The following is a 14,193-nucleotide window of genomic DNA, read 5'->3' as shown; positions in this document are numbered from 1 at the left end:
AATAAATCTTTTAAAAAATAATGGTAATAATTATTTTGACTCCACAGCAACATTCTTTTATTCATTCATTCATTCACTCAAAAAAAAAGTCGATGCTGAGGGTACAATGATGTTGTTGTTGATGCTGAGGGTTGATGCTGAGGGTACAATGAAGAGCAATCATTGTAGTTACATAGTCTTTCTGTCTTCATGGTGTGTACAGCTTACTGAAGAGACAGACAATAATAACAAACACACAAATCAACATAAGATCCCAAGTCTGAAGGCAGCTTGGGTGGCTCAGCAGTTTAGTGCTGCCTTCAGCCCAGGGCCTGATCCTAGAAACCTGGGATCGAGTCCCACGTCAGGTTCCCTGCATGGAGCCTGCTTCTCCCTCTGCCTGCATCTCTGCCTCTCTCTCTCTGTGTCTCTCATGAATAAATAAAATCTTAAAAAAAAAAAAAGATCCCAAATCTGATAAACAATGAAGATAGTTAATTGGGGGTTGGGAGTGGATATTCAGACTGAACTAGCTCTTGGTCCACCCTTCCTTTTCCAACCCACTTACATGTAGGAACTGCTCACTGGAACTTCAGATTGAGGAGACAGAACAGAAACTGGCCATTCAGGAGATCTTCACTGCCTCTACTGCCCAGAGGTCAAGTCCAACAGTTAAGACCTTTGCAGTCTGAGCCCCTACCTGACACTTTCTCCCCCAGTGAAAGCCCTCTGATCTAGCTCAGCTGGTCTCTTTTCTGTAAATATACTCTATGTGCCTCCCTCCTTAAGCTTTGCTTACACAAAGTCCTTGTGTGGAATTCACTCCCCACCCTACTGCCTTTTATCTATCTCCATCACATACATTCCCATTCAAGTTCCATCAGATTGTAAATCCTACAGAGGTCCCAAAGAGGGGCCTATTCTTTTCTGCAGGAATATTTGCTGTAGATACAACTGATTTTACATTAATATTGTCAGACATGTTCATATTTAACTTTTCTTGTGTAAAGTTAAGCTTGGGTCTAATCCAATCTAGGATAATAACATACTTATAAAATGACCTCCCTGACAGGCAGGGCATCCCAGGATGATCTACATTAGGAAATGGAGTGAACCTAATGCTTCCAAGAAGGCTGTCAAGTGCTTTTCTCTTTTAGTCCCTTTTCTGTAAATTGAGTCTATATTTTTGTAGCTAGTAAAATTACTAAAATATTTTTGCCTTGGCTAATAAATTAACCTGATAGCCTTAATGACCATGAAATATTGTGAAGTTCTTCATTTGTTTCAAAATGCAGTACTGAAATATTTGAGGAAATGTTTGAATACTGGAAAAAAAAAGCCCTAAAAATCATTAAGAAATAAGTAAACTATGATATGTATTTTATGGAGTTAAAGAGAATAATTAAAAATAAATTAATGTATATTAATTGGAAAAGATATTTACATCACATGCGGATTTTAAAAAGTTACTTGCAAAAAAAAATAAATTACTTGCAGAAATCATGCTTTAAAAAAACCACATAAAACAAGACATCATAAAAAATTACCCAATTGACCTGATAATAGGGAGAGGGGATTCGGATTGGCGGTACTAATCAAAAAAGACTTGAAGCTGGTCTATAATGTTAGAATTTTTATAAGTGAGAGTATATTTGTGCTCTATTTGTATCATTAAAAGAAATAAAAATAAAACATTGTACAAGATGACTTTTAAAATAGACTCAAAGATGCTTGCAGTCTCTTCAGACATTAAGCAATGTGGAGGGGCTGTCCTCTTGTGGAGCAGCCTTTAAGAGATTGCTCATGTTTCATTCACAGTATTTTGGAGTTGCAATTTCTGACTTACAGGTCAACCCCTCACATTTGTCGCATGAGAAAAAAGAGAACACACGTTCTGTGGTGTACCCAAAGTCACTTATTTTAGCCAAGTCACAATTACAGATTGAGTCTTTTGATTCGTAACTGGAAATCTTCAATTATTCTGACTCCCCTAAATCATAAGTCAACAAGTATTAAACACCAAAATTGTTAAAAAGTCATTGGGTGCTGTATGATGTACAGTGCCAGGTAACTAGAAATCATTTAATAAAGAGGGATGTGGGACACTGACCATGTTGCCAGGATCTTGCTAGGACTTGAGAAACAAAGGAGGCTTATGCTTTTATTGGGTAGTGGATTGTAAAATCTAATACAATTGCCGCGTTTAATAATAGCATTACCCTCAAGGCTGCACCTAGTCATTAAACAAACACCAAATAACCAATAGCAAATTGCCGGGGCGGCGGGGGGCGGGGGGGTGTAGGCAAGGGTGTGGAGAGAGACTCCTGAGCGACAGGTGCCCGAGGAAGGCTGACACCCAGGATACAGCAGGAACACTGATGAAAACAACAACGCCCTGGCACCAGAGCACCACCCAACCACACACAACATTAGAGGAATAGGACCTCCATGGTGCACCTACAATAATCACAGTAACAACAAATCCAACCCCATTAAACTCCTGACTAGTCTTTACCAATGCCTCACTTCCAGGCAGACATTACTTCAGTCACAACAGATGGCATTCAATCAAAAACTATGACACACACAAATAAACAGGGCAAAAGAAAACTGTCAAACATACAAGATACAGAACCAGACTCAGAGATGACCCAGATGTTAGAAACACCAGACAAGGAATTTAAAGTAAATATGGCTAATATGCGTTCTAGTGGGAAAAGTGGAAAACACACATGAGCAGATTGGGGAATGACACTAGAGAGACAGACACTAAAAGAGTAAAATAAAAACACTAGAAATAAAACCCAAAAACACAGTAATAAAAGAACCAAGGAAAGAACTGGTAAGCTTGAAAACGGATCTGTAGAAAAGACCTGAAAACAGAGAAAAACAGAGTAGAAAGTAAACACAACAGTGTTAAGAGGTGTGGACAATTTTGAGAGTCTAACAATATAATTGGGATCCCAGCAGGGAAAGTGAGAATGGGAGCTAAATAGGGAGATGGGGGGGAGGGGTCATACTCTAGCCTATACTCACGTCATTCCTTCTTTCCAGCAGCACATGCCATCTTTCTCCCCACTGTGTTCCAGGTCTTTCAGGAACAGAGGCTCTCTGGTGCTGACTGCCCAGAGAAAGTGTCAAGCCTTTGGGAAGTGAGTTTAGTTGCTGGATTTTGTGCATGAGTGACAAGATATCTGTGGTGTCTAATTGCCGTATGTCATCTATTCTAAGGTATTCTTTGTAACATTTTTGAAAATAGTGTCTTAAAGTGGACAGTCTCAATAGATTTTTTTATTTCAATGATAAAACTAAAATAATGGTGCATCTAACAATGAATTCCATCTTCAATGTGAGTTGCTATTTAAAAAAAATATTGTAAAACGAACAGAAAACCAAAGTAGTTAAAGAGCTTAAGTCATTATAGATTAACACTTTATAATATGGATAGCTTAATAAGCTGTTATAAGACAAATCCTGCTATACATCATAGCCATCAAGTAGAACTTTGCCAGCCACTTCCAGAATCCCCTCCATGTGCTTGTCCCTAGCATCAATCAATGCCTTCCTTCTCCTCTAGAGTAACTACTATCCTGAATTTTATAATCATTACTTCTTTGTATCTCTATTCTTTTTTTATCTCTATTCTTTTATCAACAAAGTGTGCATTTCTAAATTATCTAGAGATAATTTAAATGTGTGCATCTCTAAATGATCTATTTTATCCATTTAAAGAAAAAATATGGAATTTCCCTCATTCCTTTCAATTTATCTGTTAAAAATCCCCGGGTATTGAACCTATGGTTTCCCAGTCCGGATTGTGCTGATTGCACACGTAAGCTCCACACGTTCCTTTATCCTCTTTGTTTCTGCATTTTGGCAGCTGGACCCAGAGGCATGATCAGACTCCCCTCCCATCCCTTGGCAAGGCTATAGAGGATGCAGAGTTCTTTCACTAAGGGGCATAACGGGTCTGGTTGTCTCTTTTTGGAATATTAATAGCAGCTGATGCTCAACGTCTGAATCCATTAATCCACCAGGTGCTGCAACATGGTGATATGATCTCATTTCTTTTTCATTATTGGAACACTAAAAAGGCTTTTTTCCCCCAAACGTCCATTTATTTTACCCCATATTACATACCTGTCTAACACTATCAACTACCAGCTAGGCCAAATATTTCTACATTTTCCTATTTTTTTAGTTATACTGTCTGTCATGTAGATATACAGCAATTGCATACTATATTCTCCTTTATAACTCTAAATTTTAATTGTGTAGGCTACACTTAATGCCCACCACTAGTCTTTATGGTGCTATTTCTCTAGTTACTGTTTTTTCTAATGGAGCTCATTTTCTGATTCCTCAAGAATTTAAAGGAACACTATTCCTCCAATTCTTGCATTTTCCCTAGAGTTATGTTCCAAATGTTACTCCATTTTCTTCAAGCACAAATGGTGAAGTCTGATAATCTTTTTCCTTACATGTCACTTTGTTTTTGCCTACCCCAAGATTTCATTTTTTTTAAGTTAACTTTGTTACTTAGGTCTTAGTGTTGCATGTTTTGGATCAATAATATTTGAGTACAGAGTGCATTATGGGGCACCTGGGTGGCTCAGTCAGTTAAGTATTCAGCTCATGTGGTGATCTCAGGATCGGGATCCCTGTGTCAGGCTCTGAACTCAGTTTGGAGTTGGCTTCAATTTTTTTTTTAAAGATTTATTTATTTATTCATGAGAGATAGACAGAGAGAGAGAGGCAGAGACATAGGCAGAGGGAGAAGCAGGCTCCATGCGGGGAGTCTGATGCGGGACTCGATCTCAGGTCTCCAGGATCAGGCCTCAGGCCAAAGGCAGCGCCAAACACTGAGCCACCAGGGCTGCCAGTAAGTAAACTTTAAGAAAAAAGCTTAATTTTTAAAATTAGTTTTCTGAATTTTTTTTCTTTCAGAGACTATTACTATCTGCATATTGGACCTTCTGTCCCTATCTTCAATATTTGTCACTTCCTAATCTTTTTTTCCCCCCACTTTTGCTCAGATTTCTACCTCCCATCTTTTAGGGCATTATCTATAGTATTTATTTGTTGTGTTCCTTCTGGTTTAGCTTTAACTTTTGAAATGTTTTTTTCTAATGCTTATTCGGAACTTACCCTATCTTTTTTCCAGTTCTAAATTTCCTTCATATACTGTTATCATTTTTTCTGTATCATTTCTTAATAACTTTTACCACATTTTCAAATGGACAGTTTTTCATCTTTGTGGGCTTTTGGTAATTTTCAGTATCTGTAAAGATATTATCCTGCTTTTTAGCATCATAAGACATTGATTTGAAAACTTTTCTTTTTTCGTAAAATTAGTTTTCTTTGAAAAGTAAGCATAGTTCACGGAAGCTTCTTGATCATCAATTTTTATTTTTATTTTTTTTATTTTTGATCATCAATTTTTAAAAAGATTTTATTTATTTATAGAGCAGTTGTGGGGGGGGGCACTCTGTGCTGATTGCAGAACCTCACTGGGAACTTGATCCCAGGACCCCAGGATCAAGACCTGAGGCAAAATCTAGTCCACTGCTGAAGCGACTGAGCCATACAGATGCCCCAAACATCTATTGTCTTTAAGTGTTCAGAGACAGGGTATTTTGCTGAGAGTCCTTGGTCACCTGTTCCTCCTCCTACTTGTATTTCAATCTCCTGTTCTGCTCAATTTTGATCTTCCTCTCACCAGTTTCTCTTCTGTGGGGGATCCTGTCCCATGAGCCTTGGACAACTCAGCAGATCAGTTCCAACAGTTCATGTGGACCAGACCAGTCAGTTCCTTCAGATGTGCCCTGTACTAATTCACTGTGGGAATGGGAAAGCCTTGCCTCGTTCCAACAAGATCTGCTGTGCAGGTCCAATCGATATCCTATTGCCTTCCTCTACATCTCTATCTTGTGGCTGTTGGTGGCTTGTCTTTACCCACTTATATTTTGTCATTTAAGGTTACCATCACCTAAATTTGTTGTGATGCAGTTCACAGGTTTTAAATTTTGTTATCTAGTTGTGGTTATATGGGGATTTGCAGACAGGAAAACTACAGCCCACTGCCATCTTTCCCTCCTCCTGTACTGCTTTTGAAAGTTTTCAGCCAGTTCCATTTTCAGACTCTGCTCGAGGCCCTGGCTTTGGAGGAAGCTGCAAGTCTCCATTTACTGAGCTCATCTAAACGTCTGCTTCCTGTTGGCTTCTACCACTACAGAATTGATCATTTCATTTCTTTGCTAAATCACTTACCACTTATCCATCTGTTTCCTTGCCTGATGTCTCTTCCTCTGTTAACCTTTATGGATTTATACTGTTTTACTCCTTTTCTGTCATTTAAGTGGTATTTTAAGTGGGTGAGGAGATAAACATTTGTAGACAATGTCTGAGTCACATTCTTAATTTGTTCTATAACAGGAAACATTCATAGAAAGCTCAAATTTACTTGTGTTCTTTGGGTCCTTTTCAGATTGGTTTTTATTTAGGAAACATTCATAGAAAGCTCAAATTTACTTGTGTTCTTTGGGTCCTTTTCAGATTGGTCTTTATTTCTTTTAACATTTTTATGCTGTTTCTTACAACTTATGTTTTTTGTTTCATTCTCTTTATCCAAGAGTCCTCTACTATCTTATTTAAAGATTAAAATACTCTGGATCCCTTACTTTATCCTCTGTATCTCAGGTAACACCTTTGTCTCCTGCCAGATCCATCCTTCCTTTCCTTCCCCTCCCCCCTCTGCTCTCTCTTCTCCCTCCCCATATTCACTTGCATGGCTGGTTCTCTTTCCAGGTGCCTGTCTATGTCTTTGCAGATTGTACACATCATAGACTCTTTAGTATCTTACAATCACACCTATAGCTCTAGTTAGGGGATTTTCAAGTCCATACTTTAAAAAGACATAGTAGGGAAAACAGGCTATTTTGAAGTTTAAGAATATTAACAACATAAATAGTTCTTTCCACAGGAGGCTAAAAGCAGTTTTCCTTCACTGTCAATCCGTAGCCCATGCAAATCCTTCAAGGAGAACAGAGCAATGTCCCACCACATGTTCAATGATCTTTAATCTTTCCAGCCACCCGGCCCATGCCAGCAACTTTATTTTCAAATCAATCCTGAAAGAGACAGGAAAGGCAAGGGGTAAAATTTAAAACTTGAAGAAATATAGTGATTCCCTCCAGGATAAACTGACTACAGAATTGTGGCTTTTCATTTATCATCCTTATACTTGACAACATGACAGAAACCTTTAGAGTAGATTTTTATAAATTCTAGGGGACTTGCCCCAAAACATCAAAACTTCCATAAACTGTCAAATATAAAATTATTTCTCTACTTAGCTTCTTATGAAAATATAAAAAGCTGAACAAATAATTATATAGTTAATATGTGAAATATACTCTATTTAAAAAATGGCATACATCTACAAATAAATCTTTCAGTCTGGTAATCGCTGCATTCCCAAACAGCACTTCAAATTGGTATTTTCTTGCAGGCAACAGCCTCCCAGCTGCTGCCATTTATTGGAATATTGCTCTCTGAACATGTATGCATTCAGGTTTGTTAAATATATCCTCTTCTGCTTCCGGAGTTAGTTGGATGTTATCTTTGACTGGTGACAGGGGATCTGGCTTCTTACAAGAAGGAAGCTTTTCAGAATCTCTGCAAAATATAATAAAAAGAATTGGTGTTTTTAGGGAATTATTATTATTAGAGAATAGTATCATTAGAGGCAAAAGAGAGGTATAGAAGAGGATAAGACCTTTCAATTTGTCTTAATTGAATATATGACACCTTCAGGTTCTCCTCTGAGTATCCCAATAAAATTTGAGTTTTCCTCAGCTCCCTTTTGTGCTTCCTAAATCACCTTTCAAGGCAGGTCCAAGGCCACTATTAAATATGTGCTAGCTAAGGCAGAATAATTCCAATAAAGAAACATTAGTTCCTTTGCCCTTAGCACCCTCAAGTCTAAGAATCAAGCCAAGTGAGGGATGAATAAGGTTTAAGTCCTTTTATTCCCCCCTCCTCCCAACTGTTTTTTTGGCTAGAAGGGAGTTCTAAGGCTACAAAATTATCCTATTATGAAGATAACACAGGTAATCCTAGCTCCTGTCAACAAAAATCCAAGAAAGTCTAATTTTCTAAAAGGCATTTAGGAATATTTTTGCACCTCAATTTCTCTTCAGTTAGCAGTTCTCAAAGTATGGTCCATGGGTCCCTAAAAATTCCCAAGACCCTTTCAGACTGCTTACAAGATGAAAACTATTTCATAATAATGTTTAGACTTTATCTGCCTTTTCCACTGGGTTAACATTTGTACTAATGATTCAAAAGGAAAATGGAATAAAAACTACTGGCGACTCAGCATGAATCAGGACACTAGCCTGAAACTGCATGAGAAATACTAGCAGCACTTGTATTTCTCTAGCTTCATGTATTTGAAGTTAAAAAGAAAAGAAAAAAAGTCAGTCTCACTTACGAATGTTCTTGATGAATAAAAATCATTAATTTTAATTAAATCTCAACCCTTTCAATTTCTTAGTACTCTATGAAAAACTGGGAAACACACCATGAGTACTGAAGCATGATGGTTATCGCAAGTAAAAAAAAACATGTCTGACACCATGGTTACTCAAATTTAGGTATTTGGCAAAGGGCTTCTCTAAAATGAACAAAGAGGGCCTGTTGTTACCCCCAAGGGAACAATTAACAGTATTTGTTGCCAATGATAAAATTCAAGTCAAAGTTAGAATTTTGGAAAACTTTGGAAAATTTATCCACCACTTGACAGCTTCCCAATACCTAAAGACTGTTGTGCTAAGACTGTGATGTCTTTATATTGTATAATGAAATGTGTCAACTTTTGGAAGATTAACAACTCAATAAACCAACATTTTCTAAATGACCAATGCACACATGAGGAAAAGATGCACTGAAGGTGTACTAAGGACCAAGACTGGAACACAACCCAGAATAGAAGTCTGTTGACTTGGTTTCATATCCAATTTACAACTAACTATGAAGAAACCATCACTTGTTGAATTTTGGTATGATATCAAAGTAGAAAATTTACAGCTGAATAAAATGTCTATTAAACTATACATTTCCCAACCACAAATATGTGCAGACCCAGATTTTCTCTCTATACTTCAACCAAAACAACCTATCATCAGATCAAACACAGAAGCAGACCGAAGAATCCAGCTTAGCCCTATTAAACCACAGTTAAGATTTGCAAAAATGTTAAAAAAAAAAAAAAAAACAAAAGACACTTTTCATTTTTTTTTGTTTTGGAAAGGTTATTTTTTTGGTAATAATACACTACTGATTTTAATATGGGTTTGTCATTGTTATTTAAAAATAAATATTTGAAAATGTCCATTCTAAATTCTAAGACAGTTAAATCAACTGTTTGAGAACTGCTGCTATATGGTTTAATCCCAGACCTTACACAACACAAAATAAAAATAACCATCCAGCACTCGTTTATTTATATAGTGTTTCCACTCGTACCATCTAATCTGACAGTGACATTTCTACTAGGTAAGGTTTAATCCCATCACCCATGTAACTTTCCGTTTCTCTATTCTTAGCACATTTGCTTTATTGAGAAGAACAGGAGAATAAATTAATCATACATACTTATAACTACAAGTACTTATAAATATACTTATAAGTATTTATAAGTACTTATAAATATAATACTTATAAATAATTATAAATCATAGCTACTCTGAGACTAACTTTGCAGTCTAACAGAAGGAAGTCCTGTGGTTCAAACAAGGTAGGTATATAGAGGTCAGCTCTTTTAAAACACTATTTGCCTCATGCATTAGAAATCTGACACATTCATCACCCGCAAGTGATGATTCTCCCCATTTCAGATGTGATCATTAAGAGAAACAAACTGCTTTAAATCAAGAAATATGAGACAGCATTACCTTCCCACCCCTATGTTTTTTTTTTTTAAATTTCTATTTATTATTTATGATAGTCACACAGAGAGAGAGAGAGGCAGAGACACAGGCAGAGGGAGAAGCAGGCTCCATGCACCGCCCACCCCTATGTTTAAGATAACTCTATTTTCATTACAATCCGGAGCTATAAAAGGAAGGAAGCCAAAACACTTAGACCAGAAAAAGTCACTTGCTTAACAGACCCCAAAGCCAGACCAAGAACTGAGGATTTTTAGGTTGTCATCTTTTCACTAAATGAAGGTATAGACGTTGAAGTTAAGTATACTTAAAAAGTGTCAGCTAAAGAGAATAAAGGAAAATAATTCTCAGGGTAAGAGAAAACAAAACTGACTCCTATGAAAACAGAAAGAATTGGGAAAAAGTGAAAGAAATTACAAAAAAAAATTTACCCTATCATTTTTTTTTTTAAAGATTTTATTTATTTGAGACAGAGAGTGAGAGAGAGAGCACAAGTGTCAGGGAGGGGAGAGGGAGAAGCAGGCTATCCACTGAGGAGGGAGTCTGATGTGAGGCTCGTTCCTAGGACCCCAGGATTCTGACCTAAGCCAAAGGCAGATGCTTCACTGACTGAGCCACCCAGGCGACCCAATTTATCCTTAGAGTAAGTAACAAGGAAACTCACTTTTTAAATCCAAAGTTCTTCCACAGCTCATTGATTTTTATCTGTAATCCTGGCCTGTTCTCAGCATCATGATGATTTCTCTTCTGGATGCTTGATGGCTTCTTGCTGAGCCCACTGGCTCGGGCAGGCACTAGAGGCTTGATCTTGGTTGTAGAAAGACTGTCCACAGAACTAGATTTATACAGCCCAGGAACCTACAGAGTAAATACCCCTTTTAACACTGTTCAAGTAATTACCTTTAGCTAATTTCAAACTATTCTCTGCACATTAAGATAGAAAAGTAACCAATAGGCAACATGTAAAAATGTTTTTCTTCAACCTAATATGTTTTGATTCTACTTAATAACGTATCTTGGATAGTTTCCTTTTCACATGCAGATAATTTTGTTTTGAAGAGGTTGTTTTTTTTTTTTTAATTTTTAAAAGACTTTATATTCATTTATGAGAGAGACAGAGAGGCAGGCAGAGACATAGGCAGAAGGAGAAGCAAGCTCCATGTAGGGAGGGAGCCCGATATGGGACTCGATCCCAGGACTGTGGGATCACGCCCTGAGCTGAAGGCAGACGCTTAACCGTTGAGCCACCCAGGCGTTCCGAAGAGGTTGTTATTCAAACAGATCTCTACTGACAGTTAGCTTTTTCTATCCAAGGGCTACTTTTTATCCTGTGGGGAATATGGAGACATCAATGTTTTGTTGTTGTCATTAGGATAGTAAGAGTGAGGTACATAAAACAAGGCTTTCAAACTGACAAAGTTGATAGAGGAGGTATAAAGAACCGGAACGCCTGCATGTGAAAGATGGAATCTTGACTCAGGGTGTTGGTGAGAGGAAAGAGAGAGTGAGAAAGAAGGCAAAGAAAGAAACGTTAGAATTTGGTTAAGTACAGATGTGTGGTTGCTTTCCTTTACCCTCTGCAGAAGGATTGAGCTGGCAGTTACAAAGAAAAGAGACCCTAAGATTTTGAAACTAAATGACAAAGAGACTCTTTATGTAGTAGATGAAAATAAAAAATGTTCAAGAAGAACTGGTTTGAGATTTAACAACAACAACAAACAAGGTGAGTTTCATTGTAGATATTAAAGGTGGATATTGGGGAGCAAGGGGGAAGGTCCATCTGGGGAATTTTCACCAAAACAGATGTGACAGTTAAAACCCTGACAAAAACTCTTGAGAGTAATAATAATAATAATAGTAATAATAATAATAATAAAGAGACAACAGTTTAATGTCTAGGCATAACTTCTTTTGGGTAAGTACTTTCTACATCTCCAGTCCCATCACTGCAAATAATTTGGTATCTTTCTAGACCTTTTTCTATGATTATGTAAACATACAGTGTGCATGAATATTTTGAGTACTTAAGCAAAAATATGATGCCATACATACTGCTTCATGTTCTTCCTTTTTACTCAAAAATAATATGGACACCCTTCCAAGGCAGTGTATGTCTGAAAAAAGCCTTTAGCACCCAAAGATTTAAAAAATAGTCTTATATTTATATATTCTACATTTATATCTTTAATATATTTAGGATTTATATTTATATAGTGTGAGGTGGGGATCTTTTTTCAAATGGATTTGCAGACCATTTACTGAAATTTTAAAAAGGTTTTATGCTATTAGAAAAACAAAGTGTTCATTATGGAAAAACATGAGAAAACAAAGAAGAAAAATTCACCTGTACTCCCACCACCCAAGAACTAAAATCAATTATGTATTTAATAACTCCCTTATTTTTGGATATTTAGGCTAGTTGCAATTTTCCACTATTGTAACTACTATAACCAATATAAGATAAGTATTCAATGTACTTAAATTCTCATTATTTCCTTAGACTCAAGTTCTAGAATGCACTTACTGGGTTGAATTATTTAAACTCATTCAAATTGCTTTCCTGAAAAGGCAGAGCAATTTATATACAATTAATGTGTGATTATCTTCTCACTATACACTCATAAAGATGAGTACAATTAAAAATATTTTTTGAAAATCTGAGGTAAGAAATTCTATTTCATTATTTTAATTTGTATTATTTGACTACTAATGAGGTAAATATACTTTTATATATTAATCAACCATTTGTAGTTTTTCTTTTGTATTGTTTATGTCTCTTGTGCATTTCTGAGAAATAGTATATAAAATATGCTTTCACTTGTGAGCTTTTACTATGCAAAGAAATACTTATATATTTTAATTTAAAAAATACCCTAGCTTATGAGGTATATGGTTTCTAGCAGGTCTTTTGGCAACATATATCAAAGCTTTAAATTGTTATGTGCCTTTGGACCGGTAATACCACTCCATGGAGTTCATTTCTATGAAGCAATCAAGAATGGGCACAAATACCTATCCGCACGATCTTGATTACAGTACTGTCTGCTACAGCAAAATATGTTTAGGGTAAATGACAAACATAATGGAATTAGCTAAACTCATACAACTGCAACCTGTTCAGTCATTTTAAGTAATGCTGTAGAAGCACATAGAAAAAAGATCTTTCTATTGCAAGAGAAGATAAGGGTTTCACAACTTCACCACCTATAACCAGGCATAGACATGACCCTAATAGGATTGAAAGTAGATATTTTTTCTATAAATAAAAATTTAGGCATTTTAATTTTTAATTTTGTTGATATTTCTCAGTTTCTGATAATAAACATACAATGCTTTGAAAGTAAAAAAAATTTGTTTTACCTTGTTTCTTAGAAGTGTGTCTTTTTTCAAAAACTGAGATAAATGCGGTTTGGATTTTGGATTACCTAGATCATCAAATGACTTCATATTGCAGTCAGAGTCCTAGATTCCCCCAGATTAAAAAAAAAAAAAAGATTTTTACTGTGAATTTTTTATAATAATCCATATTCATCACAACATTAAACAAGTAAAACAAGAAAATCAGTATAAATAAAAATGTAATTTCTCAGAAAAGTATACAACATGGAGTAAGATGAAAAGAAAATGAATAAACTATGCCTGTGGCAAGAGATACAAAAAATGGTGATGCAGAAGTCAGAAATGTGGAAAAGTTCAGTCAGCACAGGAAGGCTTCTCGACAGCACAGGGCTAAAAGCTTATGAAGTCAGAGGAAGAGGTCTGTTGGAAAAAGGAAAAAGAACAGCCTGAAGGAGCTCACCAGACCTGAGAGTATTCTCCAGCATAGGGGGTGATGTGTTCTTTTTCTGCAAGCTGTTGACCACAGAGTAACTGTGGTGGCACCCGCATGGAGTCAAGAGCAAATGTAGCGTGAACCACCACATGAAAATGATGGTTTTAAAATGGGGGCACTTACATTAAGAGAAACAGGGGGTTCAGGACCAGTATGGATGAATCGAAGCCAAAGCAGGTGAAAGGAAAAAGAAAAGCCTGAGTCTCAAAGGCAGCCCTGGGGTTGGCTTGGCATACTCTTCAAAACTTAAATACCACATGGGACAGATTTTGGATTCAATATATTAACTGATTTCAGCTTTCTCCAAATGAAACCAATTTGTTCTCACATTTTAAGTTAGCTTTTTTCCCTTCAGTTTGAGTCCAATACAACTCAAGTTTCTCTTGGAAACCAGAATAAAATATTTTCCTTTTTGATAAATACAAGCTATCC

At 36.4% G+C, this 14,193-nt stretch overlaps 1 protein-coding gene across 5 annotated transcripts in view; it reads right to left on the bottom strand.

Moving 5' to 3' along the window:
* Positions 1-6,524: 6,524 nt before the first annotated feature.
* Positions 6,525-14,193, bottom strand: part of EXO1 (exonuclease 1) — a 31,750-nt gene continuing 24,081 nt past the window's right edge. For 3 of the 5 annotated variants that reach the window (XM_038542685.1, XM_038542687.1, XM_038542686.1), the window contains exons 13-15: positions 13,290-13,391; positions 10,594-10,787; positions 6,525-7,656 (exon numbers count right to left, since the gene is read on the bottom strand). In XM_038542685.1, coding sequence (XP_038398613.1) covers positions 7,515-7,656; positions 10,594-10,787; positions 13,290-13,391 — 438 coding nt within the window. In that variant the 3' untranslated portion in view covers positions 6,525-7,514. The remainder of the gene's footprint in view (positions 7,657-10,593; positions 10,788-13,289; positions 13,392-14,193) is intronic. The other 2 variants (XR_005362182.1, XM_038542688.1) reach the window with 2 other exon arrangements.

The sequence above is a fragment of the Canis lupus genome, chromosome 7 (genome assembly GCF_011100685.1).
Source record: "Canis lupus familiaris isolate Mischka breed German Shepherd chromosome 7, alternate assembly UU_Cfam_GSD_1.0, whole genome shotgun sequence".
Taxonomy (NCBI): domain Eukaryota; kingdom Metazoa; phylum Chordata; class Mammalia; order Carnivora; family Canidae; genus Canis; species Canis lupus.
This window is presented reverse-complemented; position numbering and strand designations above follow the sequence as displayed.